The sequence below is a fragment of the Pelmatolapia mariae genome, linkage group LG22 (genome assembly GCF_036321145.2).
Source record: "Pelmatolapia mariae isolate MD_Pm_ZW linkage group LG22, Pm_UMD_F_2, whole genome shotgun sequence".
Classification (NCBI taxonomy): Eukaryota; Metazoa; Chordata; class Actinopteri; order Cichliformes; family Cichlidae; genus Pelmatolapia; species Pelmatolapia mariae.
Window position 1 is genome coordinate 23,265,846 of NC_086245.2, and position 26,790 is coordinate 23,292,635.

A 26,790-nucleotide genomic window follows, 5' to 3' on the forward strand; every position below is an offset into this window, starting at 1 on the left:
GCTCAAGCACGTTCATCATAGTTTAAACCCCTTGTTTTGCACAAGGGAATACGGCCTCCCGTCTGCAGCTAAACACCCCAATAGCTTTTGTAATAGCTTTAGCCCGGTCGGATTGGGCAGCAAAGGGCTGCTTAAATGCCGCAAACTCCTCTGCTCCTCCACTTGGACCGCTAGCCCTGGCCATAACTATCGCTTGACAGACCCACCACGCGCACCATACACATACTTTTTTTCCTTCTTTTTCGAATCTTCGGATCACGTGCATGCCGAACCGTGGAGTGGGATCGGTTCGGATTACGGATCAACCGTGATCCGTTGCACCACTAATACATACATTACACAAACATCACATGGGGAAGACAGGTCAGAGAGGTATAACAATGGAAAATGCACGTGAACACATGCAAGAAATTTGACATCTAATATCGTAGACATACATACAGCAGTAGCAGAATGAGTACAATAAAGCGTAATAATAATATCTTGTCATTCCTTTTGGGCAAAGAAATTCAATGAAACTGCATCAGTGCAAATATCTCATATAGGTTTAAAATATGGCAGCTAAAAATAAAATCTTACTATATATTATATTAAAAACTCTAAAGTCTCTAAAAGTAATCATACAAAATTCTAAAAGGGAAAGTTTTTCATCTCATACATACGAGATGCTTCACATTTTGTAGGCATTCATGCATGACTGATTTTCTTTCTTTCTTTTTTGAATGCACAGTTCCAGCAGCATTTAGTGGAGTTAAGTTAATAAAAACTATTTTTTAATCTGTCTGTCCTTCTTTTTAATGTCCTGAAACATCTGCTTGAGGGCAGCACTTCAAACAGAAAGTGTCCGGGGCAGAATGGATCTTTCAGGATGCTCTGGGCTTTTCTGAGGCAGCGGGAACTGTAAAGATATTCCAGGGAGGGGAGAGGGTATCCGATCAGCTTCTGGGCAGTGATGATGAGCCTCTGAAGCATTTGCTTCTCTGCCGCTGTGCAGCTGGTGAACCGCACACAGATGTGGTATGTGAGTATGCTCTCTATGGAGAAGCCATAGAAGTTTCTGGGTGAGGCGGTTCTTCCTGAGGATCCTCAGGAAGTAAAGTCTCTGCTGCGCCAGTGCTGTGTTTGCACTCAGAGGTCAGATCCCTCTGTATATCCGTGCCCAGGAACTGGAAGTCCGGTCATGTTAGGTCAAATCAATTTTATTTCTTTGTCGGTATATCACAGATCAAAAAAAGTTGCTTCACAGTGTGTACATCAAAAGATATCCTCCATCTTTAGACCCATGACTCAAATGAAGAACGTCTTTATATGATTTAGGAGTTTGTGCTCTTTGTTCATTCTTCACATTTAAAGTATTTGTCTATTTGAGCTGAGTAACTTGAGGCACATGTATTATAATCAAAAAAATGATACAATAAGAAGTCTTTTAAAAAGTACTTCCTTCTGATTGTCATACACAAACTACATCAGTTTATATGTGTGAGCCAACGCGGTGGGTCTGAGGAGGAGAAGAAAGGTTGAGACAGTTTTTTGTCACTGATTTTTTTGGTTTTTAAGCAGTGGCAGGCAGTATCCAGGTAAAGAAGTGTGTAGCTATGGCAACATTTATCACTGACTGCTGGGAAGTCATTTAAATCCATCTCGGGTTTAGTTTGTATGCTCATGTTTATACAATAGGAGCCTTCTATTCCTAAAATTGCAGAATGTCATTTTCTTCAGAATGATAAAATCAAACGCATATTAAAGTAATACCACAGTTAAAAGCTGTACAACGACAGGGCTGCGACTTCTCAGTTCAGAGAGAGAAATCAGCTCAACCCTGTGAGACTGTGATATCCATTTTATTGCCAATATTGTGTATGTTTTTGATTAAACTTGTGCAGTACTACCTTTCTTCAGTAGTAGCTAGTGCATTTTGAGAGGCTACATACATCATTCAGTACAGTCATGTGCCCTGTGTAAGAAATGGTTTCACAACTCCAGCCCTGAAAATCAGACTACTGTTTGCTTTCTGGGTTGGAGCTAGAAAAGCAGCTTTCGTTACCAGTGATGATGCTCAACATAAAATTAGGTCAGTTTGACACAAAAGCTGAGGTTTGTTCTTCATGCTAGTTTGAGGTCCATAGTAGATAGTGAATGGACTGGTACTTAGATAGCGCCTCTCTACTCTTGTTTGAGCCCTCAATTGACTTTCTACTACAAGTCTCATTGACCCAATCACACACACATTAATACCGTGGTTTTATCTGTACCTAAGCACTTTTTTCTACCATTCACACACAAGCCAATGGTTGCATCAAAGGCAACTCAGGGTTTACTATCATGCCCAAGGAGGAGCTAGGGTCAATCTACTGATCTTCTGATTGTTAGATGACCTGGTCTACCACCTGAGCAAAGCCATAATGAAATCAAAGAGACCCAACTGCAACTGGTCACAGTGGTATTTTGAAAAAATGCAGTGTAAGCAGTAGAGCGGTTCCTGGTGACTTTTAAAAGGAGATTGGAAAAATAGAAATATGATGATCTCTTGCTTGCAGGCAAGTGTCAAAAGCATCAGAATACACCAAGATGAGGAATGAAATGCTACAGCCTACTTTTTATATCTTTTCCTAATGCTTAAGCTTTACAAGGATCTGTGTTGGCACTCTTGTTGGCAATACCAGACTGGGTTATTTTGGGTATCAGATCAGAAAGGAAACAAGTGTCATTGTGCATCACTAATGTAATCTGCAGCTGACTGGTGAGTGGAGGCAACCGCAAGGCACAAACTTTTATGTCCTGCACTGACCCTGCCACAAAAGCGATGCGTGCATCAGAAGAGACGCGTAAATTATGTTTTTCTTTGAGTCATTTCACCAAACACAGCCTTCAAATCAATAAACGTCTCGTGTACATTCAAAAACATAATCTGTGCAGCCTTGCATGTAAACATCACGACAAGCTTCCCATAATCTCATAGCATGTTCTTCTGGTTATAAGACCAGTCTTTACATCGGCCGGTGGAACAGAGGAACGCTTAAAATCAGTTCAAATCTGGGTCAAATAGTTTTATGCATGCAGACACACACAAACATGGGCTTATATTCTGGCAGATATGTTTGCTGCAGTATACCACAACAAATGTGTAGTAGTCAATCCTTCACAGTAGGTGGTATGTAGCATTGAGGAAGCAGAGATGATTTGAGTCATGTGAAGATTAGCTTTCGAGCTATATTTTAAGTAAGAGGCGAGGATTTACTCCCCGTCTGGTAAATGTGCTGTCTGGCACCCTGGTAGCCACAGAAGTAATGTCTATCAGAAAAGATAATCTCTTCTACACATTTGTTTTCCTGTTTTTACCACTGGATTCAACCTTGGTTCAGACTAGATCCCTAGCAGTATATACCATGCAGTATTATATTCAGATAAATAGATAACCTCCAGCGCAGTTTAAAAAGTTTTGTTAAAAGAAAACTTTACGGTACTATTGCTGTTGATCTTATTCTTTGATTGTTTAAAAAATAAATACAACATTTTTAATCAGTCAGAAAAAAATCCACAATGAAACAACACATTAAAAAAGAGAGAGAAAAGCCTTACCCCACCCAGTCACGCCCAACCATTTCCCTTCATTTGTGCCATTGCATAAAGGAGTCTGCTTCATTGAGTGATTTTTTTTTTTCTAAATCAGTTAGCTTTTAGCTCTCCAACACAGAGTCTGGACCCATGTAGTCAACACATCTGGTAATATGAATTCCATGTGGTTATTTCAAAAATCTGATTTTCATGAAAACTTGTTGCAGTTATTTCAAATAATTGTAAATACAGTTATTTTTCCTGAGACAGATGACTGAGCTGTACGTTCTGTCTACTGTATAAATAGATGTCACATCTAGAACCAAAGGTTATCAGCTTGAAGTTACTTTTTATAAATGAAAGATGTAATCACAAGTAGGTAATAGAATATATATGCATGTTACCTTATTTAGCTCCATGTGCTTTCAGTAACTCAAATTTAATGCCATTGTGCTGAATTGTTTTATTAATTTTTCTGCTTTGTTCCTGTGTTTTTGAAAAGTTTCCTGTTAAATACATTCTCATTACTGTTGTAGTACATGTTGTTGTAGCAGTAATAGTAGGAGTTATAACAGTTACAGCAGCATGACATACTATAGCAGATATTGACTCAACAATAACTAAAAAAGATTCTAAATATGGTCCCACAAATATCTAAACACTATAAATACTATAACATAACACTTGATATTGTATTTTTACCTGAAGAGTTCCCTCAAACATGTTGGCCAAACAAATACTTATCTTACATCTTACAAACAAATACATCTTACACACAATGACACGGACATACAATAACATAAATTGCACAACAGCACTGAAAATTACATTTGAAGAATAAAAATTAAGCAGTAAATAAAAAAACCTTTAGTTTCACATTTAAACAGCTGGAGCATCAGGAAATTCAGTGAGAGGAAGGAGTAACATTTAAAAATTTCTTGAACGGATTAAAATCCAACCCGTTGGATTTAACATGGCAACAGAAAGCTGTGACACCAGGATGACCCCGCCCTTGGGTTCTCTTATAAAGTACAAGCAGATAATCACAATGTGATTAAACATTTTGAATCCATGACATGTCGCCACTGCCCGCAGAGTTTAGTAATCTTGCTGAGTATGTTGTCTCTTTAGAATCAGGGTGCACCTCGTAAGAGTCTTTCCCATACAGGGCAACAATAAAAACAGATGGCTTCTGTTCTTGCTCACGTACGCCACGAGTGTGAAAGCAAGCAATATTTATTTATGTAACACATTTCACAGACAGGAGTCACAAATGCAGAAGTAAGAGCAGTACAAAAATGTCAGGAAACCTCACAAAAAAAAAATACTAAAAGAAGAAGGTAAAACTACACAGTGCATAAAAGCAGATCCAGTGCAAAAATATTACCCAAACAGCCATCTCAACTAATATTAGTTAGCTTTTGAAAGATGATATCATGCACATATCTCATCCTTGATACTGTAGCAGCTAAATTCAATACTTTAATAAACTACAACCTTTTCTCTGTTTGGTTTTACTACTGTGGATTGTCATATCTTTTGCACCGTTACATGCAGTGTTCACACTTCACTTTGTAATAAGAATAAGAAAGCTGTGTGTGCGATGTTGGTTGGGAACCGATCAGAATGCAACCAGATGGCAATCAGCTGAGTCAAGTACCTTGTTGTGAAGAGCAGTGCAGATGTCTTGTGGTCATCGACACAGACTTTTTGTCAGTCTGTCTGAGAGATGTTATTTCATTGCAACTATTTAGAAAAGTTTCATGCACTCACCAGGCTACTTCTTGATATTTCTAACATGGTTTCTGTCTTATTTTCTACTCTAGTGTAACTGAGCAGTTAGTTTGACTGTAATATGTCAGTTAAGCACATTATTTATTTGTGTAAATGCTAATACAAAATAAGGAAAAACATAGTACTATATTAGTAGTAGTTAAAACAACCTGAGATTATCAAAACAAAATGCACTATGTACAGTCTTCTTCTGTACATAGTTCAGCATATAGTATAGATACTGATGGAAAAAGTATTACTATATAAATTTACAAGTGAGCAATAAGTACATACTTCAGTTGTTATCATAAGTTTTTATCATTGCGATATGATACCACTGATGCACATGTACGTTGATGAATCTGAACACAGTGGTATATCTGAATCATTTCCTTCTTGAGGTCATTTACTTCCATAATACTCACAATTCTTTGATAGTACAGCAAACCCTCCCCTTCACACTGGTCCTTCTGCCTATGACTCATTAGCTCTCTGTTTCCACTGTCTATCACCAGCTCTCCCTCTGCTATAGACAATGACTTTACTCTCTCTTCTCTTCAAAAAAGCTTTACAGCACTGGGTTACACACTGTCTGTGGCAATTTGCTCACTGTCTTCACAATTTCATGCAGTGAACATTATACCTGGTCCTGCAGTCGTCTAAAGACTTTATAGCAATTTGACTTCAGAGAATTCTTTTTTGTAATGAGGACAAAACTTTCTGTGATTCTCGTGCTACTGATTTCCATCTATGCGTGAAATAATTCTGTCATTCCCCAATGCTTTATTCACCTCTTTGCGTTTTATTGCTGTTTGCCTATTCCGCTTCCACATTTTTACTGTTTTCCTCCTTTGCTTCGCTGCATTTCTGGCCATTGAAGAACACAAGAAAAGATTTTTGCAAACATTTGACAACACCAAAATGAGTCCCGGGAAGCCGAGCAATGAACTTAAAATGGACTAAACTATTTTTTGCATACATCTCCTAAATCATTTTGACAGCATTTGCCAGCAGCTGAAATTAGCTGATAATGTTAATCCTTATTAAATCACTGACAGCTGTGTAGAACAACATTTTCTCGTGTAAAACTGGTTTAAATGCTTAGCTATGACTATATATTGAATGGTACCAACTGATTCAGATAAGTGGATTAAAGCGGCTAAAATTGCTTACATCTACTGTAAAAGCACAGTCTGTCTATGAAGACCTAATGTGCATTTTGTTCTGTACCTTTACTTACCAGCACGCTGGTGGTTGAAGAGACATATTTGGGATATTTGGGTCTCTTATGAATAAAAGCTGAAGGTGAAATGTTAAAGCATGACCTACAGTTATTTAAACATACCAGTACATGTAGTTTTTTTTCTGTGGAAACAAAGATAAGCTCTTGACCTTAAAAGTTAGCAGAAACAGCTTCTTGTAGGTGTTTTCATAGTAAAGGCATATCTCTAATGCCAAATATATGCTACCTCTTGTCTTAAATGATATAAGTAAACACACCATTGAATGGAAGTGCTCTTGCATCAGTCTGCACTTGGGCTGTATTTGCTGGTGCATCTAACCCTGGACACACTTTTCCATGAAGTGGAATCATGTATTTCAAATAACCTGGAGATTTCATTTAGAAACCCTTGTCCTAATCTTAGGCATTCAAATTATGTTTTTTTTTCTCAGACCTTGAGAGATCTCTTTAAAGCTTGACATTACAACACCACACAGTTTGAAAGAGAATACTAGATCCAAGATGTCAGGGGGAACCAGTCCTTTTTAAACCTCTATCTTATCTAGAAACACAGTTTTTAGTTTTATGGATTCAGAGGTGTGTAAGTTGTACTTACTCTTTTGTATTATATGTTGTGTTTTTTAAATGTAAGTTCTAAAAATTATGGCAAAATGTCAGTTTTAGGTTTTGTTTATCAGCTTTTCAACAAAGTTTGGTTCATTGGAAAAAGTCCATGTGCTGTATTTTTATTTATTTTTTTAATATGACTATAAAGGTGCTGGCAATACATCACTACTGGTGTGTATGTATGCGAGACACTTTCATACAGCTGAAATCCCTTCATCAAGCCATTCAGTTTTAGTCATTCAAAGCATGTTTAACCTTTGTTTGCTGCTTAACAGGGGGCAATTGGCTTTCATAGCACTGCCCTTTCAGGCAAGATTTGGTGCCAATTTATTCTCAGTAGACATAAAAGGTCAATTTACGCTGTTGTTCGGAAAGTATTTTTCCTATTTTTTTCTTAACAGCCACAACAACATTCTACCAGCAATTAGGAAGCAAATTGGGAAGCATTTTAATACGTTTCTGCCACTGGCAGGTCAACATTTTTGCTTATCTGGTAACAACAGTGCTACTAATCAACATCTTGTGCAGACATACACATTTTTGAGAGAAATGTCCGAGCTCAGTGATATAATTCATATTTGTAAGCATTTCTGACAGGATTAAGAGTAATTCCATTGGTCATCTCTTAACCTTGCAATCTGACACTATCACAGGTCAAAATTTCAGTTTGTCCAATACAATAAATCACCTGCAAAATGATAAGATCCCTATCAGCTGCAGTTCTGATTTCTTATGTAACTTATTAAGCAGCTAAAGATAAAGTGCATATGTTAAATGTTAGGATACTAATGGTTATATTTATTGCAATGCAAAGCAGCGCAGTGCCTTGCAGCAGCAGCCCTCAATGAGCACATTGTCTAGTTATAAACTCTTGTTTAATGTGTGTGTAAACTGTGTAATCCCCACTGAGCATGGAGGGTTATCACCAACTCTAGCATTCATTTAATAAAACTTTGTCAAGACCAAAGAGCAGATGTGTCGGTTACAGCAATGCTAGAAAGCAGGTTGATTTTATGTATATTTACACATCTTGTAGTTTTTTCTTATAATGCCAGGTTGAGCTCTTTGCAGTATACATTTGGATTCCATAGCCTATCTACCAACTGTACTAATATACAGACCTGTTTGTACATCTGGTACCTGTTTTCCATGATAAGAAGAGCTGTCAGCAGTTCCTGGTCCATTCAAAGGCTATAACAAAAGTATCACAAAAGCTGCGTCCTTTTAATCTTTTCTCACCCTCTGATCCTAACTGATAATCTAACACTGTTATGAGCCCAGTGGGAGTCACATTAGTGTTGTGAAGCCGTAGCTGTAGTGGATCTACAATGCCAGCATTCGGGGTTTGTGCCAACTTTGTGTGCGACATAAAACTAAATAAAAGTCAAAGCTGACTTTCTGCTGAAAGGCACAAAAAACCAACAGTGGAGTATAGCTATAGTAGATGAAGGTTAGCAGTCAATTAAGCTTGAAACTCGGCAGACAAAACAAAGAGGTCACAGATAATGTGTATTTGTGTGCCTGTGTGTGCGTGTGTGTGTGTGTGTGTGGTGTTATCTTTAGCGATCCCTCCCTGCTGTGTGCTGTCAGATAGTTTTTCATTACGCCAACTTCCTCTCTGCTGAGACTACCGTGTGTGTCTGTGTGTGTGTCTTTATTTATTGCATGCAGTCTGAATGTTTGGACCAGTAAATTACAGGCTTTCATGTCCATGTATAAATTAACCATTAAAAACATGTAACACTTCACGTCCCTGTACTCATGTGAGCAAAGCCGTTTGGAAGTACTTAACTGGACATCATTTGGGAGGTCATATATAAGCTAACGAGCGCATATGACTATGAAAAAAATGTCGATTTGTGTGGTAGCATAATTTCCCAACACGTAGTGCAAGCTTTTAGAGTTCAAAAATATAGTTCCTCAACAAATTAGATCTGTAAAAGTGGTCAGCTAGTCATTGTTGTGGGATGTATAACCATGGTAATCAGTGAAATGTCAGAAACAGGTTGCAGATGGAAGAAGTTTGCCTATTAAGAAATGTTTTTTAGTTGTTTTCTTGCAAATATTAGGATTCTAATGCAAGATAAAATAAACCAAATGTATTTTAATAAACTTACAAAGACTGTGACCAAAGGACACTGCAGGGAAAAGCAGGATAAAGCCAACAAAAAAATGATAATAATAATAAAAGGACAAACCAAAGCTCAGGGGAATATGTAAGAATGAGGCAGGACACAAAATGGCAAACAGCAGGATAAACAGACAGTCAGACAAAGAGCAGAGACAAAAATATATATTTACTCAGGGGTGTGACGAGACACCAGTGGGAGGCTGTTTAGGGCAGGACAGCTCGGAGAGTAGCTGGCCCGTGCTTGTAGACAAATCCAACACTTTCATAGTGACCAAAGCCGTCACAAGGAGTATCTTCAATTTTTTTGCTGACTGGTTGAGAAGCAAACACATGTTTTCCCCCCACAGACAGGTGGTTGCTAGGGGGTTACTGTAGGTCTGTGTGACTGGAGCTTTAGCGATCATTTTCTCTCCAGCAAGCATTAGCAACCAGCCAGGGAATGCTCATTTTTACCTCATGACCAGTTAGACCATCTAGGCCTCTGTGACTGGGCCTTATTCAGCTACAGTGGTAGGTAAAATAAATGACGTATACACAAGCCAAAGCAGCAAAAATACCACACACATATTTCCTCATCCTTGCCATTCTTTTGCTCTCCCGCCTTGTCTTTTTTTAATCTTCCTCTATCTGTCGCTCTCTCAAACACACACAAAAACACACAAAGCCCTGCACCATGTTGATACCTGTCAAGCTGTCTCTAAGCTTCACTGCTGTAACTCTTTTTCTGATCCTTAGTCTTTGAAGTGTCATAGTGCAGATGATGATCATCAGGGGATTGTACTCACATCTTATTAGTGACATTTTGAATTGAGTGTCAGTGTATGTGTGTGTGCATGTGTCTGGTTTATGATCCTGTTTGCAGTCCTTCATGTTCAGACATACTTTTGAGGGTTAATGTTGATACACTCTTGTCATTTACAGTCAAACTGATCATATATAAGTGGCCTGTCAGAGCAGAAATAGTCTTGAGTGGTATATTTTACTGATCTGCAGTTAACGTGATGTAAGTGGCAAGCAGAGCATGTACCTTTTTAACTGTCTTTTTGCTTTTTTTGATGGACGGCTGTAAAAGCAACAATAAAGTTTTAGGTTTTCTTAAATTGAACCAGAAACCATTCAGCGTGTTTGTTTATTTCATTCATTTATGCTCTCAAATCCAGAGTTTTGTGCAACAGAGCTGTGTTAAGCGGGCATCACAGAGGAGTATCGTTGAATTCCTCTTTGAAAGCTATCCTTCTGTTATTTCCCCAAAGGTTGGATAAAAACCTAAGATACCATAAAGACAAAAATAATCAAAACAGCTTGTTAATTTTATTGAAGTGAAGCTGTCAGCCAAGCTTCCTCTCATTTAAATTTTAAATTGTTAAAGATATACAGATTTTACAGTCAAAGCATTTCCCAAGTGCTGTTAAAGAGAGCAAGGACCTGTTAACAAAGCATTTCCAAACATCCTAGCTTTTTGATACTTTGCACATAGACAAAAAAAAGTATGTCACAAAAACAAAAAACTACAAGGGTCAAAATCATTAGTCCCTGTGATGCCTAATAGTCAGTTGTGTATCTTTTTTGCTGGATAACAGCCTGCAGTCATTTGCTCTCTCATGCTCCTCCAGATGTGATGGCCTTCAGTTCAGCCCACAGATTGTCACTGATTCAAGTCAGGGCTTTGCCTAGGCCAGTCAGTAACATTCTCTTTGGCCTTCTGGAGGTAGTTCTTCATCAAGGTTGTTGTCGTGTTGGAAGACAAAGCAACAACTCAGACTCAGGTTTGCTGCCGACTACTGGAGGTTTACTTTCAGAATCTTCACATTTCCTTCTTGCTTCACGATTCCTTCCACCTTGACCAGATTCCCACTTCAAGACGCACTGAAGCGTCCCCACAACATAATACTGCCACCACCGTGTTTCACTGTAGAGACGCTGTTCTGTTTTGGGTTTTACACCTCTTCCTTCTTTCTCCAACACAGGCAGTAGTTTAGTCTAGTTTATTCTCATCTGAACAAAGGATGTGCTTCCAGTTTGCATGATCCTTCTTCAGCTTGTACTCGACATCCTTCACTCTGGCTTGAAGTGGCGTTTTTCCTGGTCTGAGTCCAGTCCCGTTCACGGTCCTACTGATGGTCTTTTTTGAGACCGCAGTTCCCAGCTTGACTAAGTCATTTACTCGTGTCTTGGCAGTTCTGTTGTTTTTGGACACATCTCACTAGTTTTCTTTCCAGAGTCTGTGAAATCTTTCATTTCCTACCTCTGCCCGGCTTGTTCTGTACTGTGTGGCTCTCTTTGAACTTCTTGATGATGCTTCTCACTACAGTTCTTGAAACACTGTGATAACTTTGTTTATCCGTCTCCTGCTTTGCGAGCATCAACAATTCTTTTTATTAAGTCTATACTGATTAATTTAGTTTTTTCTCAAGTGGCAGCTCAAACCCTTGCTTAAGTTTTTGTACTGTGGAAAAAGTTTTAACTTCATTTAACTTGATTTTACAAGCTTTGAGCATTACAAAGATAAAGCACATTATTGCAGCAGTGGTTTGTGCTACGGCTCAATAAAAAGGTCAGTTTTTCAGGGGGATGATAACATTGACCCATTGCCAATAATTCTGTTATTGTCTGCAAGTAGAAATAATTTTATATTAAAAAAACATGGGGAAATGTTTACAAAACTTTAAGTTTCACAAGGGGATAATAATTTCATTCTAAACTATAGATTTCTGCATATTTAATAACTTTCAAATATATAGGCTGTATATATAAACCCTAATAAATAGATGTCCTGAAACAGCCAACGCTTTATTAAATTTTCTCTCCATCCACTGCTGAGGGTACTCAATGCCATTAGCTTGGAATGAGGTAATTAAGTTCTTCACTAAAGCAGTAGAGAAAGAACAGCATATACCTCTCCAGTTGTGTTTTATCTTTCCTCCTACTCCATAAATGTTCATAGAACAAAATGAGCAGCACAAAGTTTGTGTTGTTTGCTAACTAACAAAATGATTTTCAAAAAAAGGACATTCTAAATTGGTAGCAATTTGTTTGTCACCGTGATAAAGATATCAAGTACAGAGTGTTTTCTTTCACACAGATGAGTCGCTAGGTACGTTTTCATCACCTTAAATCCCTGCTGGGAAGCATTTGTTCTCACATAGATCCCCTTCTTCCCCTGCTAAAGATCCTTGTTTTGAAACTGGCAACTATTACCACAGTAACAGGAGTTGTCTTTAGCTTCAAATAATTGATTTTTTTTTTCTTTTTCAAGCAGGCCACTGCTGCTTGAAATCAAACCCGAGTCTCTTGTGGTCAGATTGTTGTGCCTACATGCTACAACAAAAGGCTTTACTTTGGAAAGATGTTTGTCAGATATCTGTGCAAAAAGTTTTTGAGGCTTTGGTTAAAGAAAAAAAACCCTATACACCTACTCTTATATTTGCATGCTACATTGAATATAGCCTGTGAAGTATTTTACTATAACCTAAAATATTCATGACAAAATGGTAAAATGGTAAATGGCCTGTATTTGTATAGTGCTTTTCTAGTCCCTATGGACCCCAAAGCGCTTTACACAACCAGTCATCCACCCATTCACACACTGGTGATGGCAAGCTACATTGTAGCCACAGCCACCCTGGGGCGCACTGACAGAGGCGAGGCTGCCGGACACTGGCGCCACCGGGCCCTCTGACCACCACCAGTAGGCAACGGGTGAAGTGTCTTGCCCAAGGACACAACGACCGAGACTGTCCGAGCCGGGGCTCGAACCGGCAACCTTCCGATTACAAGGCGAACTCCCAACTGTTGAGCAACGATCGCCCCCAAAACATGAAAGTTTAGCAAACGTTCATGCTGTTTCAAATCTTGAGGTGACATTTCTAAAAGTTTTATATTCACTTAATCTGCTTTATCGCGACTGTTTGTCTGCGGCCTGATCGGACTGGATTAACAATGAAACTGAACCCACTCTAACTGTCATCAGCTCTGATGTTTCTACTTTAAATCCTGGACGTTGCCACACCCACTTCAAAACACAGAGAAAGGGACAGAGGAGAAAAAGAAACAAAAATATTTCTCACTGACACATTACTTGCTCCTTCTTTTGCCGTAAGTCATGAAGCTGGCCTTCTTGACCCCATTAGAACATCTCTATGGCTTTCACCTGTCTCTGGCAACTAAAATAAAAGTATATCCAGGGTTAATCGTAAGGTTAATGTGCAGTGTGAACTCTCAGGGTAATTAGTTCACTTCTTATTGATTGACCTCCACACTCGACCTTCTGTTGGGAGCTTTTATAGAAAAGTGAAAGGGTGGGAAGGAGGGAGGGAACGGGTGGCCAAAAAGGACGGTAAAGATCCGGAGCAATAAAGCGTTCAAGGTTCTATTGTACGAGATTCTGGCCGCTTGCTTCCTTTGCAGTAATGTGTTAGGTGTCAAAGCAATTGACCACTTAGTTCCACATAAGCCCCATACACCATTTAGGCCTCACTGGTTTTGTTAACTTTTCGCCGATGCAATCCTTTTCATTTTTCCCCCAGACTCTAAGGGCATTCTTCCATGTAAAGGGAGATGGGATAGATAAAAGGAAAAAAGAAAAAAAAGGATGAACAAAGACGTGAAAGAAAGTGTTTAGGTTGCTGAACACGGAGAAGGACAAGTGGGGTGATGCTGTAAAGGAGTAAAAGAGCATGGCGGTGCCCGAGTGCCGATCGCTGAATGTTAAACGTATATGCCGTGAATGGCTGAGCTCGGGGAGCTCGACGGGGAAGTACGAGTCCGTTAAAACTTTCTGTCCCCTTTTCACAAGTTGTTGGGCTTTTTTTTTCCAGCTACAACCTCCTGTATCCATGTATAGTCATGTGACAGTTTTATTTTTATGTGTCTCACAGTCACTGTCTATGTCCCATGTGCCACCTCCCCACACCCTCTCTACCAACCCCCCCACCCCACCCTTCTCTCCACCTCCAGGGAAGCTGGCGCAGAAAACTGGGGCACAGAAGGCTGCCAAACGCTCGCGTCAACCGCTGTCCATACCAAATGCCTGTGCAGCAGAATATCCACCTACGCCGTGTTAGCGCAGCAAGCTAAAGACCCGGTGAGTCACCTATGCAAAGCCTGATGTACTCTGTGGGACTTTGGGGTGTTAACGAGGCAACTACTACCAGGAGGAGAGGGTGCGCAGGTCAGTGAGCTGACGATTTTCTGTACGCAGACTCCAGCCACTATCCCCGTCAGACATATCACCGAGAACTACGTCTCTTAAGTCATTTATTGAGTTAACAGAAGGATATGGATGGGTGAGGCTGGCATGACTAGCAGAGCTTTATGTGAGATGTCTTACTTTATAACAATGAGCGCAGCCTGAGTGGAGCTGTCAGTTTTAAAACTGTGACACAGTACTGTATAAATGGCTATTTTGATCACTGTGTGTTTGTCTAATTATATGTTGACTGGCTGTCATTCTTCCCATTATGCAAGTTTGGGTGGTTTTTTTTTTTTGGGTTTGTTTTTGAGCTTAAACTTGATGAAGGTTGGGCTCTTTCAGTCCCGTGTGATGTGAGAGAGGCGAGGCGACGGGAGGAAGAAAGAGATTTTATTGTGTCTCTGTGTGACTTTTTTTTTTTTTTTTTTTTGCCTGGAGCACATAACGTGTTCCTCTATAAATAGTTCACGTGGCTCACAGTGTGTGTTTGACGTGACGAAAGAGGGCTTTTTAGCATTTAAGGGTAATGCACATTCTGATTCACTGACCTGTTCTCCTGCTCTAATGGTCATCTAAATACCTGATCACCTTCCTCGTAGATCCACCCAAAGGACCCTAATTCTCTCACCGCGTAACACCTCACACTATCACCCCATTTATTTTACACCTTACCTCTAATTCATTATTTTTACCCATTTTCTTGCTTCCCTTATTCCTTTTAGCTGTTTTTTTTTACCTGCGAGTCTCTTGTAAGACCCCCCCCCCCTTGTCACTTCTTTTTTACCCCTGTTCACCTTGTTAACATTTCCAGTTTTCATTCTCACTTTATGCTGCAGCTCTGACCCCTACACTGTGGTCACAAAATGCTCCCCCTTGGCTTTGGCTCTTAATTTGCCTCTCTGCTTACTTGTACTCAAAGCCCACGAGAAGACCGGTTGCTTAAAATATTCAAAGGAGCAAAAGGAGATGAGGTTTGGGTACATTTTTGTCACACATTAAAATCTCTTTTGTGATTCTCTCTTTTAATGGTTAGTTCTCTAGTAAGCGCTGGAGAATAACTGTGTGTGTCACAGAAATGGAAAGTGATTGTAAGGAACAGAGGATTTGGGGGGTGGAGGAAATGTTCAACCAAACAGAAAAGGTAGCATGGTCTCGGCTTGCAGGCAGCTTAGGGAGAGAGAGAGGGCCAGAGAGATGGAAAGTGGATGTTTTCTGCACTCACTTGTAATGCATTAACAACCAGCATTGCAGAGATAAAGAGCTGTGCACTTATGTGGCCCTGTTCGGCATAACGCATTGCTTCTGTATTGTGCTCACCGATGCCGTGCATTTACCCTTTGCTTTTTTTCTTTTTTTATAAAATGCATTTCTATCAGCTTGTTGTTTAGCTGCCAGGCCATCTGCTTTACTGTTTACAGCAATGGCAGGTCAGTGTTTCCCACAAAAAAGCTCTGAAAAATCCGTACTGTACTTTACCTGCATAGCATTTGTCAGCAGAAGAAGATCAAACATTGGGAACAAAAAAAAAATTGGAATTCATCACTACCCCTATCTGGTCGCACCAAAAAGAAGCAAATACAGTTAAAAGAGTATGAATATTGAAGGTAAGTTTCTTATACATCCCCCTGGCTAATGTTACACCCAAAGTTGTAATTACATCAGTTTTGCTTCTTTAATAAATCCCTTTTTTTATAGCAAATATTACCACATACCAAATGTGCCTCTGATGCCATTGCTCTAAAGAAAAATTAAGTTAGAGGCAGAATATTGTAGTGAGTTGCAGCATATTATAAATGCTTCAGTCTCAAGGAAAAAGAAGGGAGGAAAAAAGGGTTTCATGGTTGCCGCACTCATTGAAAACTGAGAAATGAGAACATCTAATTGAGTTTATCTAAGCTGAATGCATTTTTAGTCTTCTTAACAGCATAGTTACAAGAATCCTACTGTTGGGTAGCATCTAGTTGCCAGTGCAGACGCGGCATTGAAAACCTCCTGTCACAGTCACATTCACTTCTGTTTCTTGTTATCCCCAACCTTGGATGAAGCCGTGCAAGTGACAGCTGTCTTGAACGTTTCCTGAGACGGATCAAGTCATTTAATCCAACGCGAACATGGATAAGCCAAGTTGACAGTAGTGACACTGATTGGCGACGCAAGTTTTAGATGACCTCCCTGTTTTAAAGGAAGGACTCAGTAAATTGCGTAAACCTGAGATAATCAGCTGGTTTGTAAGCCTCAAGATTTCCGTGTCCTGCTTTAGGATTTATTAGTATTATTATTCCCTTCTGTTCTATTTCCCCCTTCTATTAACTGTAAAGAGGGTCAAAATAAGGTGATGGCCTTCAGGTAAGGAACTGCAGTTATTCATTATTTTTGTCCCTCAGAGCTTGAATTACTTCACAGGGGTCTGGAAGCCATTTCAGACCCCAGGGAAACATTAACTCCCCGTAATATGGAAAACACAATAGCTTTGACCCATAAGCCGAACGGGTCATTCCGGCCACTGTTTCTGGTTCCTGCGACTCCTCTTCCAGCCGTACAGTATTGACTTTTCCCTCGCCACACAGCAAGCAGGTCGACCGAGTTGAGTGAAAGTGGGCAAGGAGAGGGGGGAAACAAAAAAAACCACATTGACTTTTTTTTACATTTGTGACATCTGTGAAGAGTGTGGTAGTCATTAGTGATTCATCAATCAGCCCCCAGTACTGCCATTTAGACCCAGTGCACAGGACCAGAAGGTGTGGGTTAGTGTTTTTGTGTCAATGGCTCTCAGTCAGGAGCTGTTGCTGCTGGTGCTGAGTGCACTTTGTTGCTTTAGGGTGCTCCAGAGTTAGCTTTTTACTTCAGTGGAGATTGCGTTGTGTAAAAAGAAGAGAGAGAGGCAAATTGAATTTGGCAGTAAATAAAAAAAGAAAGAAAGAAAGCCACATTCAGACATGCGAACACACTGATATATGCGTAGTGGTATGCACTTAAAAACACTTAACATGCACACAAGCCTGCAAGCATGCATGTAAGTCTGGGCGAATGAAAACGCGCACACAGATCCTCAACACACACAGACAAAGATGCACTCATATGCTCTGTCCAGGCTGTGTGGCTGTTGGAGCAGTGCTGAGTATCAGCAGCCCAGCTCTGACAGCTTATCCTGGGCTACGGCGCGAGGGACAAGGGGGGCTGCGGATTAACCTCCATGTTTAATAGAAAAGGGAGGCAGCGGGAGGGGGTGGGGGGTAGGTGGAGGGATTTAGAAGCAGTGGTGCCATTACAGGCCGTTTACAGTGGAGTGAGGGATAGCCAGTTAATCCTGTTTACTTTCTATAGCCTCTGAGATTTCCGTGTGTGTATGTGTGTGTCCTGCGTGTTTGAGTGTCTATAGAGACCTTTCGCTATCAAACACGAGACAGAGGTTTTTGTTTTTGTTTTTTTAACTTTAGCGACACAGATAAGCGAGAAAGAGAGAGGGAGAGGAGGAGGATTTGATTGAGTTAGGTCATGAAGGAATACTAAAAGACCAAGCCACTTAATTCTTAAAATGACTCCAGTGGGAACACACAAACCCCACGGATACGTCTGGACTCTTTGCCTCCGCAGAGCTCACGGAGATCACGGGATTTGGAGCTGAGGGAGGTACTGGCTTTATAAAAGTCAGTTTAACGTTTTGCACCTCCAGTCAATAATGTGACTTCCACGTTCTTTGTTTTGTTTTTTTTTCCCTTCGCATTTGTCAGCCCATAAAGCCGGTGCTCAAGTTGTGTTGACATTAAAGCTAATAGCAGCTTTCAGGTGCCTCTCCGAACTTGCATTCAAATACACTAAGCTTGACTAAGCAGGCATCCAGAAATATGAATGGACAAGAGAGGTCAGCGGTTCACAACAGCACCTGAGACTTTGGTTTAGTCAGCACAGATGAGCGCACAAGCAAACACACTTGACTTGAGCGAGGAGGAGAAACAGAAAGAGGGATTTTCTCATTTTCTTTAACTTATTTATGAGCCAATTACTGAATCAAAGTAAGTCGCTCCAAATAACAATATCCGAACTGATGTCGTTCTGCTGTAAAGGATTTCTCAGAGCTTCTTCTACCTGCCACGCTAACTGCGTTTGGCCCAATCATTCTTATGAAATGATTGGCTTTGCATGAGATAAATCGAGTCTTTTTCGTCTGTTATCATCAGTGCTCGAGGCACCTAATCAGAATGGAAACATTTCAGAACAGGGCCTATTATTTAGACTAATAATGGCCACCGTGCTTGATTTGACTGTGGAAAAGACGATAGGGATGACTGAAGTGCTTCAAGGTGGCGACTCATATTTTAACTTATTATAATTTAACTGGCAGCAGTGTTTGGAGAGAAAACAAGGCCTGACCTAGACCACGCGAGACTGCAAGGTTATGGTATGCAAATACGTCGCACTTGTCAGATGTAATTAAAGGATGAGGGGGCGCTAAAATTTATGAGGGACTCGGCATAGAATTGCATTAAAGTCTTTTAATCCTTTGTCACATTAATGAAGGGTTAGCCAAGTGACAGCGATGACACAGGAAATTATGAATAAACAGGTGTAATGATTTAGTTGCGTGTTTGTCTAAAGATGCATAATGCCCGAGCGTGGGCAGGGCAAAGACTTGTTAATTAGATATTCAAAACTGAGTGGAAAGTGTGTGTTTTTCTTAATATAATTAGAGGGGTCAGAATGTGTTGGAGGCATTGGTTTTGACTGAATTTTTTAAATGTGAAATACAAATTTGGTCCACAAGATCCCTTGAGGAAAAAATGTGTCTTGGTGCAACTGGCTTTTTGTTTGCCCGTTGTCTTGAAGGCCTTTCATTTTCTTGCTCGCGTTCTGTATTTTGCATCAGCAAACATCACAAACCTTGAACATTATGCAAAAACAGCAACACGTAAGGAAAAGGCTTCGCTTTATGACACGGCGTCAGCACTCCAAGCTCAAGCAGGCTTTTGGTTTCTCTCGAGGCAACTGAAGTCAGAGTCAGTTAAGTTGAAACCTCGAGGGTTTGCAAAAATAAAAAAAAAAAGACTCAATTTGAAGTATTTTGCAGTGAGTATGTAACTAGTGCTATGGCAGCAAAACAGGCAACTGAGCAGCAGGATTGCTAGATTAGCAAAAGAGTTTTACCTTCTCTGTAGTGGCATAGTGTGCCTGGGTGTACTGTTGAGTTTGTATGTACCTGTATGGGAATAAAAGGGGCAAGTGACTGCCTTGAATTGAAAATGTCATTTTTTTCCCCACTTTTCACAAGGGGCTTAGCATTTTCAGACCCTATATGGGAGGACTGTGAGACACACTGCAAAAATATCAATGCTGTAAGTGGTGATGAATACTCAATATGTTCTCATTAACAAATAATAAATGTGCACATATTGATTATTGATTTTGCTGCAGTACATCCACTATAGGGAGAATGAATGGATAGCTTAAGCCTGTTTCCTGCCATCACTCAATAGTTTTTCCTTCCCAAAATTAAACATGATTTTAAACTTCAAAGTCAGGCGATAATTAACTGTTGCTAGAACAAATTTAACCATCTTGTATTATATTACATGTAATATAAGCAGAACTATTATAGTGATGTCACCTGCCAGACACGTGTAGTAATTAATTTCCATGTTAGCTAAGACTAGTAAGATATGTAGTGAAAGAAATTTATAGATGGGCACCAAACACTAATGTGTTCAGTGTCACTGAATATGAAATACAGCTTTTGTCGCCCTTTGAAGATCAGGGTCTGGCTGCTGTACTGGGGTCAGCTTGCACTCAGCTTCATCATCTCTCCGGGCTCTTGGCTAGTTTTGTGTTAGCACGTTTGTCTGTGTAGATGCTAGGGCTGTTTGATACTGCAGATTTTGGTATTAATCCGATACAGAGTAAATACAGGGCCAGTATAAAGGCAGCTTTTGTAGAGGCGAGCATTGTGTCATGATTTGCAAATTCTGAACACATTTCATTAGCCACTAAATCACTGTGATTTTTGCTCTCCACCACAATTAGTTAAGAGGACAAAAGCTTTTCATGTATTCTGGAGATGTGAATGTGCCTGTCTCTAAAGTACTTGGCTCAACTTCTGTTCTTTAAATGTGCTATATGCGCTAAATAAAATAAAATTGACAGCCAACACAAAAAGGTTCAGTCATTTTTCATTACGCATGTTTGAAGGATATTTCTTTATTTCTAAGAAGAAAACATATTTTGTTTAACACACGTCAGTGGGCTGCATACTGAACTTAGAGGACAGAAACAAAGTATTGATCCCACTGCGCTAGTATTGATCTGATACCAATATCAGTGGTGGTATCAATGCTATCATTATTCAGATCAGTCTGCTCAGCTCTAGCAGGTGCTTGCAAGGATGTTCTTTTTCTTTCCATCTGCCCAGCGTGTAGATTGTATCTGAAAACTGTAACATAATCACTGTGTTTACTGCAGTACTGAAAAGCTTAATCTGATCATGTTACTTTGGAATTCAGCACTAGAAACACAGATACAGATAAGTGGAATTTTTATAATAAATACTGGATAAATTCTTCCGTTTGGTGGTGCCCTTCGTCTCTGACCGCCATATTAATGGAAATGGACTGACATCTTTCTAGGAATTTTCTAATTTTACTGTCCACTTATAGAGCACAGTTCATATAGTTATTAATTCTGTGCACTTTAAGCACATCACCAACCAGCTGCAGTATGTGTACAGTGATAACTTCACATAAGGATACATATTAAACAGAAGTTGTCAAATCAGTCATAGGAAGACTACATTTGTCAGCTAAGTTCAATATTCACATTTTTCTTCCAGTAGGAAAGTTGTAAGGACAGTTAATGGAAAACAGCCCTTTTGGTGCAGGTGGACATGGAAAGCCACTAGTGAGGAGCAGGTCTGAAGGTAGGGGGGAGGAAAAAAAATAGGGGAAGAATGAGAGCCAAAGAGAGGGAGATGAAGTGAGGGAGTGGGTGGTAGCAGGATAGGTAGGAGGGGGTGGGGAGGAGGAGGGAGAGGAGATAAGTAGGTTAAACTTCCTGAGCTCAAAATAGCTATCTTCTCCATCACATGGTAGCCAATCTGCCCAGGGGAGCCTGGCCATATACAGCAGAGCCTCAGCGCACTCACTCTTTCTAATCTGCACTCTGTTTTATTCTCTCACGCACAAAACACAGGCACACATCTCCTCCGACTGCATCAAAATATCACTATATCTATCTGGGGCAGGGCATCTGTGTGAGCCAGTAGCCTCGGGCCCGATGTGTTACGTTTAGTGTTTTTGAGCGTGTCTGTTTGTGTGGGCGTTTCCTCTTTTCATTTCCCCTTATTGTAGCATCCTTCCATATTATGAAATAAACCCTTAATCTCATCACACACCTAACCGCCACCAATTTAGACAATTCTGTTAGACAAATTGACACGATGACGAGTTCAGGGACAGTTTGAGGGGTTTATATAGAGCACACTTAGAAATGAGAGAATTGTTTATTTGACTAGTTTTCTAGAAGAGGCTAATTTAAGACAGGGAATCAAAAACTGAGAGGGAAAAAAGGTGATCCTGCAGCCTTTTTTTAAGTGCGTGTGCCTGTGTGCGTGCATGCGCTTGTCTGCTTGTCATTCCCCATGCATCGCCCTGTGTTTGATCTGTCAGACCTCAAAAAACACAAGTGCCTGTGTATCCTTTGACCTTCCATTCTTCGTAGTATCAAACACAGTGAGTCTCTGTTGTCTCTCGCTCTCCTTCTAGGCTCTTCCCTTTTTCCTAGAACAGATGCTTGTCATATGCCCTCTTTGTCTTTTTTTTGTGAATCTCGCCTTTCCTATGAGGCAGTTTTGATTATGTTTCACCTCCATTCCCTTCCCAGTGTGTTTGTGTGTGTGCCGTATTGGTATTCCAACCTATTCCGCTTTCCTCTGGAGAAATTGGCTTCCTTTGATGGGCCAGGGGAAAAAACCACTAAAAGACAAGCTTTGACTTTCTTGCTTTTTCGGTCTCCCTATCTATTTCGCTCACCTCCTACTCTTTGCTTTCGCTTACTTGTCCTTAGCTCTTCCTACTCCATCTCCCTCTCTAAATTTCTCTCTTACTCGTTCTTTTCATGTTGGTTTCTCCTCTCCTTTCTGATGGGAATAAAGAAGTCTTCGTCTTATGCTTCCGTCTATTCAGATCAAGTCGAATACACACACAGGCACACGCAGCTTAAACACTTACCTTCAATTACTTAGCCCATCTGCCTGGATGTGCCTATGTGTGCAAGTATGTGCTTTATTTGCAGTAAAAGACACCTTGTGCCACGGGTACGTACAGTGATAAATCTTTGGGATGAAAGGGAAGGATAGTCGCTGCGGGGGGTAAATTGAGGTAAATTGTGTGATTGAGAACTTAAAAGCGGGCCAAACATCAAGCCCATTTGGGACGCGGCGGGGTGCATGCTTTCCATGCGGCTTCATTTGTCTGTTCCTCATGCTTTCAAAGGCACACCTCAGGAGCAGAGGTACGCTGTACATCATGACCTAAATCACTTAATTATGCGCTGTGGTCTCGTACTTTTACCCTCGCGCATAAGAAATCATCAAATGAGTGTAAAATTGGTGCACAGCAAGTGTAAACTGAGTGTTTGTCAAAGCTAGCTCTGTGTCTTGGCAGCATTGGTCAGTCATCACAGAAACAGTTCATTCTAGTGGTTTGAAGGAAGAGTCATATTTTAATCTGCAGTCATTTACACTAGGAATAGCTCTGTTCTGGTACCTCACTACCTTTTAACTCGCATACGTAATATGCATCCCCCAGGATAGAACAGAGCAGGCATCAGTAACAACAGGTTGATTAATTAAGTTAGATACAGCTTTAAAGGCAGAGCTGAGGCGGAGGTGGGTTGTAAAGCAGCTTGCAGATGTGCTGAAACTGTGGACAGGCTAAAGCAGCTTAAACACAGCAACAAGCCTCAGAGAGAGTGGATTTATAGAAAGGAAAAAGCAGAATCATCAGCACTTATGGGATAGTATACATCAATTCAGGGGTGTCCAACATAAGGCCAGGGGGCCAGAATTGGCCTGACAAAGACTCCAATATGGCCCACTGGAAGGCTTTGGGAAATGTGAAGGAATGCATATAGATTCCTATTGATAAAGATTAATTATACTATTCATACATTCATATTACAACAAATAGTTAAGTAATAGATAATCAGATAACTAACTAATTAAATAACAAGTAACTATTATATCTAATATAGAATTTTTTTTCTACTATAGGGAAAAAAGAACATTATTATAATTACAGGACAATCTGGACAATGAGCTAACAGAAGCGTTTCTGTAATTTTACACATTTATCAATGTTGAAAATTGAGACACATAGTTGAAATTGCATGTCTTTTTTGTAATAAGACATGCCAGTTATTGAATGTTTAATTAAATGTCTTTGCACTGATATAAAAGGGAGTTTAGTGTTTACTTTGACATCCCTGCATTAAGTGATATTTAAGGAGAGTGGCTCAGCTTTTTGTAGCCTGCCTAAACTAACGCTAAGCCTCATTAAACTGATGATGTAAATTTAATGCAAGGATTAGTTGGTCCTGCAAAAGATGCTGTAGGTGAGCTTTATTTTTTAATTTTGTTTCAGTTAATTATATTTCCTCAGTGGCTCCTGATTATCATATCGTTGGTGGATATTTAAAGCAGAAAGGCGGCAACAATTACGTTATCTGGTATTTAATAATGGTCACAGAGCTCGCTTTCATAGACATGTTAGCATTATCAAATGTCGATGTCACAGTTGATACAACTTCACTGGCATTAGTGCCATCATCATTAATCAGGCAGTTTGGGAATGTTTCCTAGCAACTGGAACAAAACCTCGATAACAAGACCAGCATGTTCAAGTTCAAACAGATATATACTGAGATGTGCTTTGTTGACAAGAGCAAAATACTCAGGCTTTTTTTGATACAGGTACATGTCTCTTGTAATGCCTTGCAACTGCACTGAAGTATCCATCTCTCTCTCCCTCTCCTGTTTCTGTTCTTTCCTCCCGCTATTAGGACATGGGTCCTACCAGCATGCCCTCTGTGCCCCTTATGGTGGGGTGCGGGATCTCCTGTACCGCTCTGCTCATCCTGCTGCTAATATATGCTGCCTTCTGGAGGTGAGAGCTCACACACACACACATACACACACACTGAGAGACACATTTGATAGAGTACTGGCAGTGTCAGTATTCATACATCAACTGTGCTCACAGTGGTCATTTTCTCACTAGCAAAGTCTCTTTTGTGTCTGTCATTTGCTTTGCCAAAAACTCCAATGAGGCCTAATAAGGAACAAATGGTTCAACTTCGGTGGGGGGGAGGTGGTGATTAGTTTGTATTTTGATTACACGCAGCAGATGGCAAACTCAAGCTAATGTCTCTGCAATGTCCAGAAAGTCACTGTTCAGTCCATCAGTCTGTCATTAATGCTTACCGCACATGCCTGTCATTTCTTCCTCTTTCCCGTTTCTCGTTTCTCTGCTTTCAGGTATATCCGGTCGGAGAGATCGATCATCTTGGTAAATTTTTGCCTCTCCATCCTGGCCTCCAATTTATTAATTCTGGTTGGACAATCACAAACGCTTAGCAAGGTAATGACTTTCTGCTCTTTGAGTTACACGTGAATTTTCACAGGAAGTCTTGTCCATATGCTTGTGATTCCAATAATAGTGCTTGTGACTAAGCCTCCATTGCCTAGAAACAAAACTGCCAAAAACCACCAGGGTTCAGAAGTAGACAAAGTTCATACAGTGGAGTTCTCAAAGCAGGCATTCTAAGTCCTCTGACTAAGCAAGGCTGAACTGTGTGGTGGTCAGTATCGATCAACCACACAGCAGTGCCAGGTTGAACTCGTGTTCTTCCACTCAGTATTTTTCCCTTTGTCCTTTCTATTTTGCGGAGGTTTCATATTCCCCTGCCAAGCCCTAAAAGATGATTCGTGACGTCTCTTCTTAGAACTTTTTGTTTGTTTGTTTGTTTGTTTGTTGAAATAGCACCTCTCCGTGTGTTGTAATCCCTTGTCTCTCTCGATAACTTTCTTTATTCACTAGGGCCTCTGTACTGTGACTGCTGCCTTCCTGCATTTCTTCTTCTTGGCGTCCTTCTGCTGGGTGCTGACTGAGGCATGGCAGTCCTACCTGGCGGTCATTGGCAAAATGAGGTCACGACTCATTCGCAAGCGGTTTCTGTGCCTCGGCTGGGGTGAGTCCACACAGTATCACACGTTTTAAAACAGTGTGCAGTGCTATAATGGTCCTAAAGCTCGGTCACCACAAAGTGGATGAAAAAAATTAATAGAGCCTACCTGAATGTTTAGCAATATGCTAAACTAGTGTAGCTGTCACAGTAGTTGCCATAGATATACAAGTCTGTCTCATTTTCTTTGTACCATCATCTCTTGGTTCCTGGCATGCGCTGTACCAGACTGCAGTGATTCTCAGACACAGCCCATGTCGCTGATCTGTGGTAATAAAACCGACTCACTTTCCTCCATAATTACAGTTTCATTCCCAAACTCTGCCTGTTTGAACAGAGAAGCTAAAGGGGCCACATTCTTTGCTGATCTGACATTATTACAGCTACCTTTTCACTCAGACAGGGAGCACAAGCTGCTTTCACTGACAGAAAAATATATTTTGGGGGGGCTTTAAGGTTGTTGTTTTTTTCTGATAGGAGAAAGCGAGACAAGAGTATGAGTTAAAAATGTGATAATAAATGTACCTGGAATCTGGGCTAAGATTGTAATAGCCCTTTGCATGCATCACCCCTGAAATTATTCCTGTTGAGTTTTTTCGCGTGATATTGCTCGACATTTGTCTGCCATATTGGTTGCAAGGGGGGGAAAAAAATGCATATATCCTGGATGTCATTGGTTCCCCCTGGGTAAAATTGGTATAAAAAAAAGATGCTACACCAAAATCCTTTTTTTTGGTTCCTAGTAGATTTCCACAGTTGCCTATAGTGACAGGTGTGTTGCTAGGGATAAATGGGGGTCACTGACCAGTGTGTAGACCTGTGTGACTGGGGCATTAACAATTATTTTCCCAGCAACTGCCATCAACCTCCAGCAACCACAATTTTTTCCCTAACGACAGGTGGTTGCCAGATGGTCACTGACCAGCATCTAAGCTTGTGTAATTAGGGCACTGTGCACTTCATTCTACTTTTTTATTGTGATTGTCACATGTCCAGAAGACAAGTTCATATCACATGGTTGACGATCACATGTCTGCAAAACCTCAAAAGATAAGATTCTCATTT

At 40.3% G+C, this 26,790-nt stretch overlaps 1 protein-coding gene across 16 annotated transcripts in view; it reads left to right on the forward strand.

Moving 5' to 3' along the window:
- adgrb2 (adhesion G protein-coupled receptor B2) overlaps window positions 1–26,790 on the forward strand; it is a 260,606-nt gene that overhangs the window by 183,590 nt on the left and 50,226 nt on the right. For all 16 annotated transcript variants that reach the window (XM_065471127.1, XM_065471122.1, XM_065471125.1 and 13 more), the window contains 4 exons: window positions 14,265–14,391; window positions 24,544–24,647; window positions 25,019–25,121; window positions 25,581–25,731. In XM_065471127.1, coding sequence (XP_065327199.1) covers window positions 14,265–14,391; window positions 24,544–24,647; window positions 25,019–25,121; window positions 25,581–25,731 — 485 coding nt within the window. The remainder of the gene's footprint in view (window positions 1–14,264; window positions 14,392–24,543; window positions 24,648–25,018; window positions 25,122–25,580; window positions 25,732–26,790) is intronic.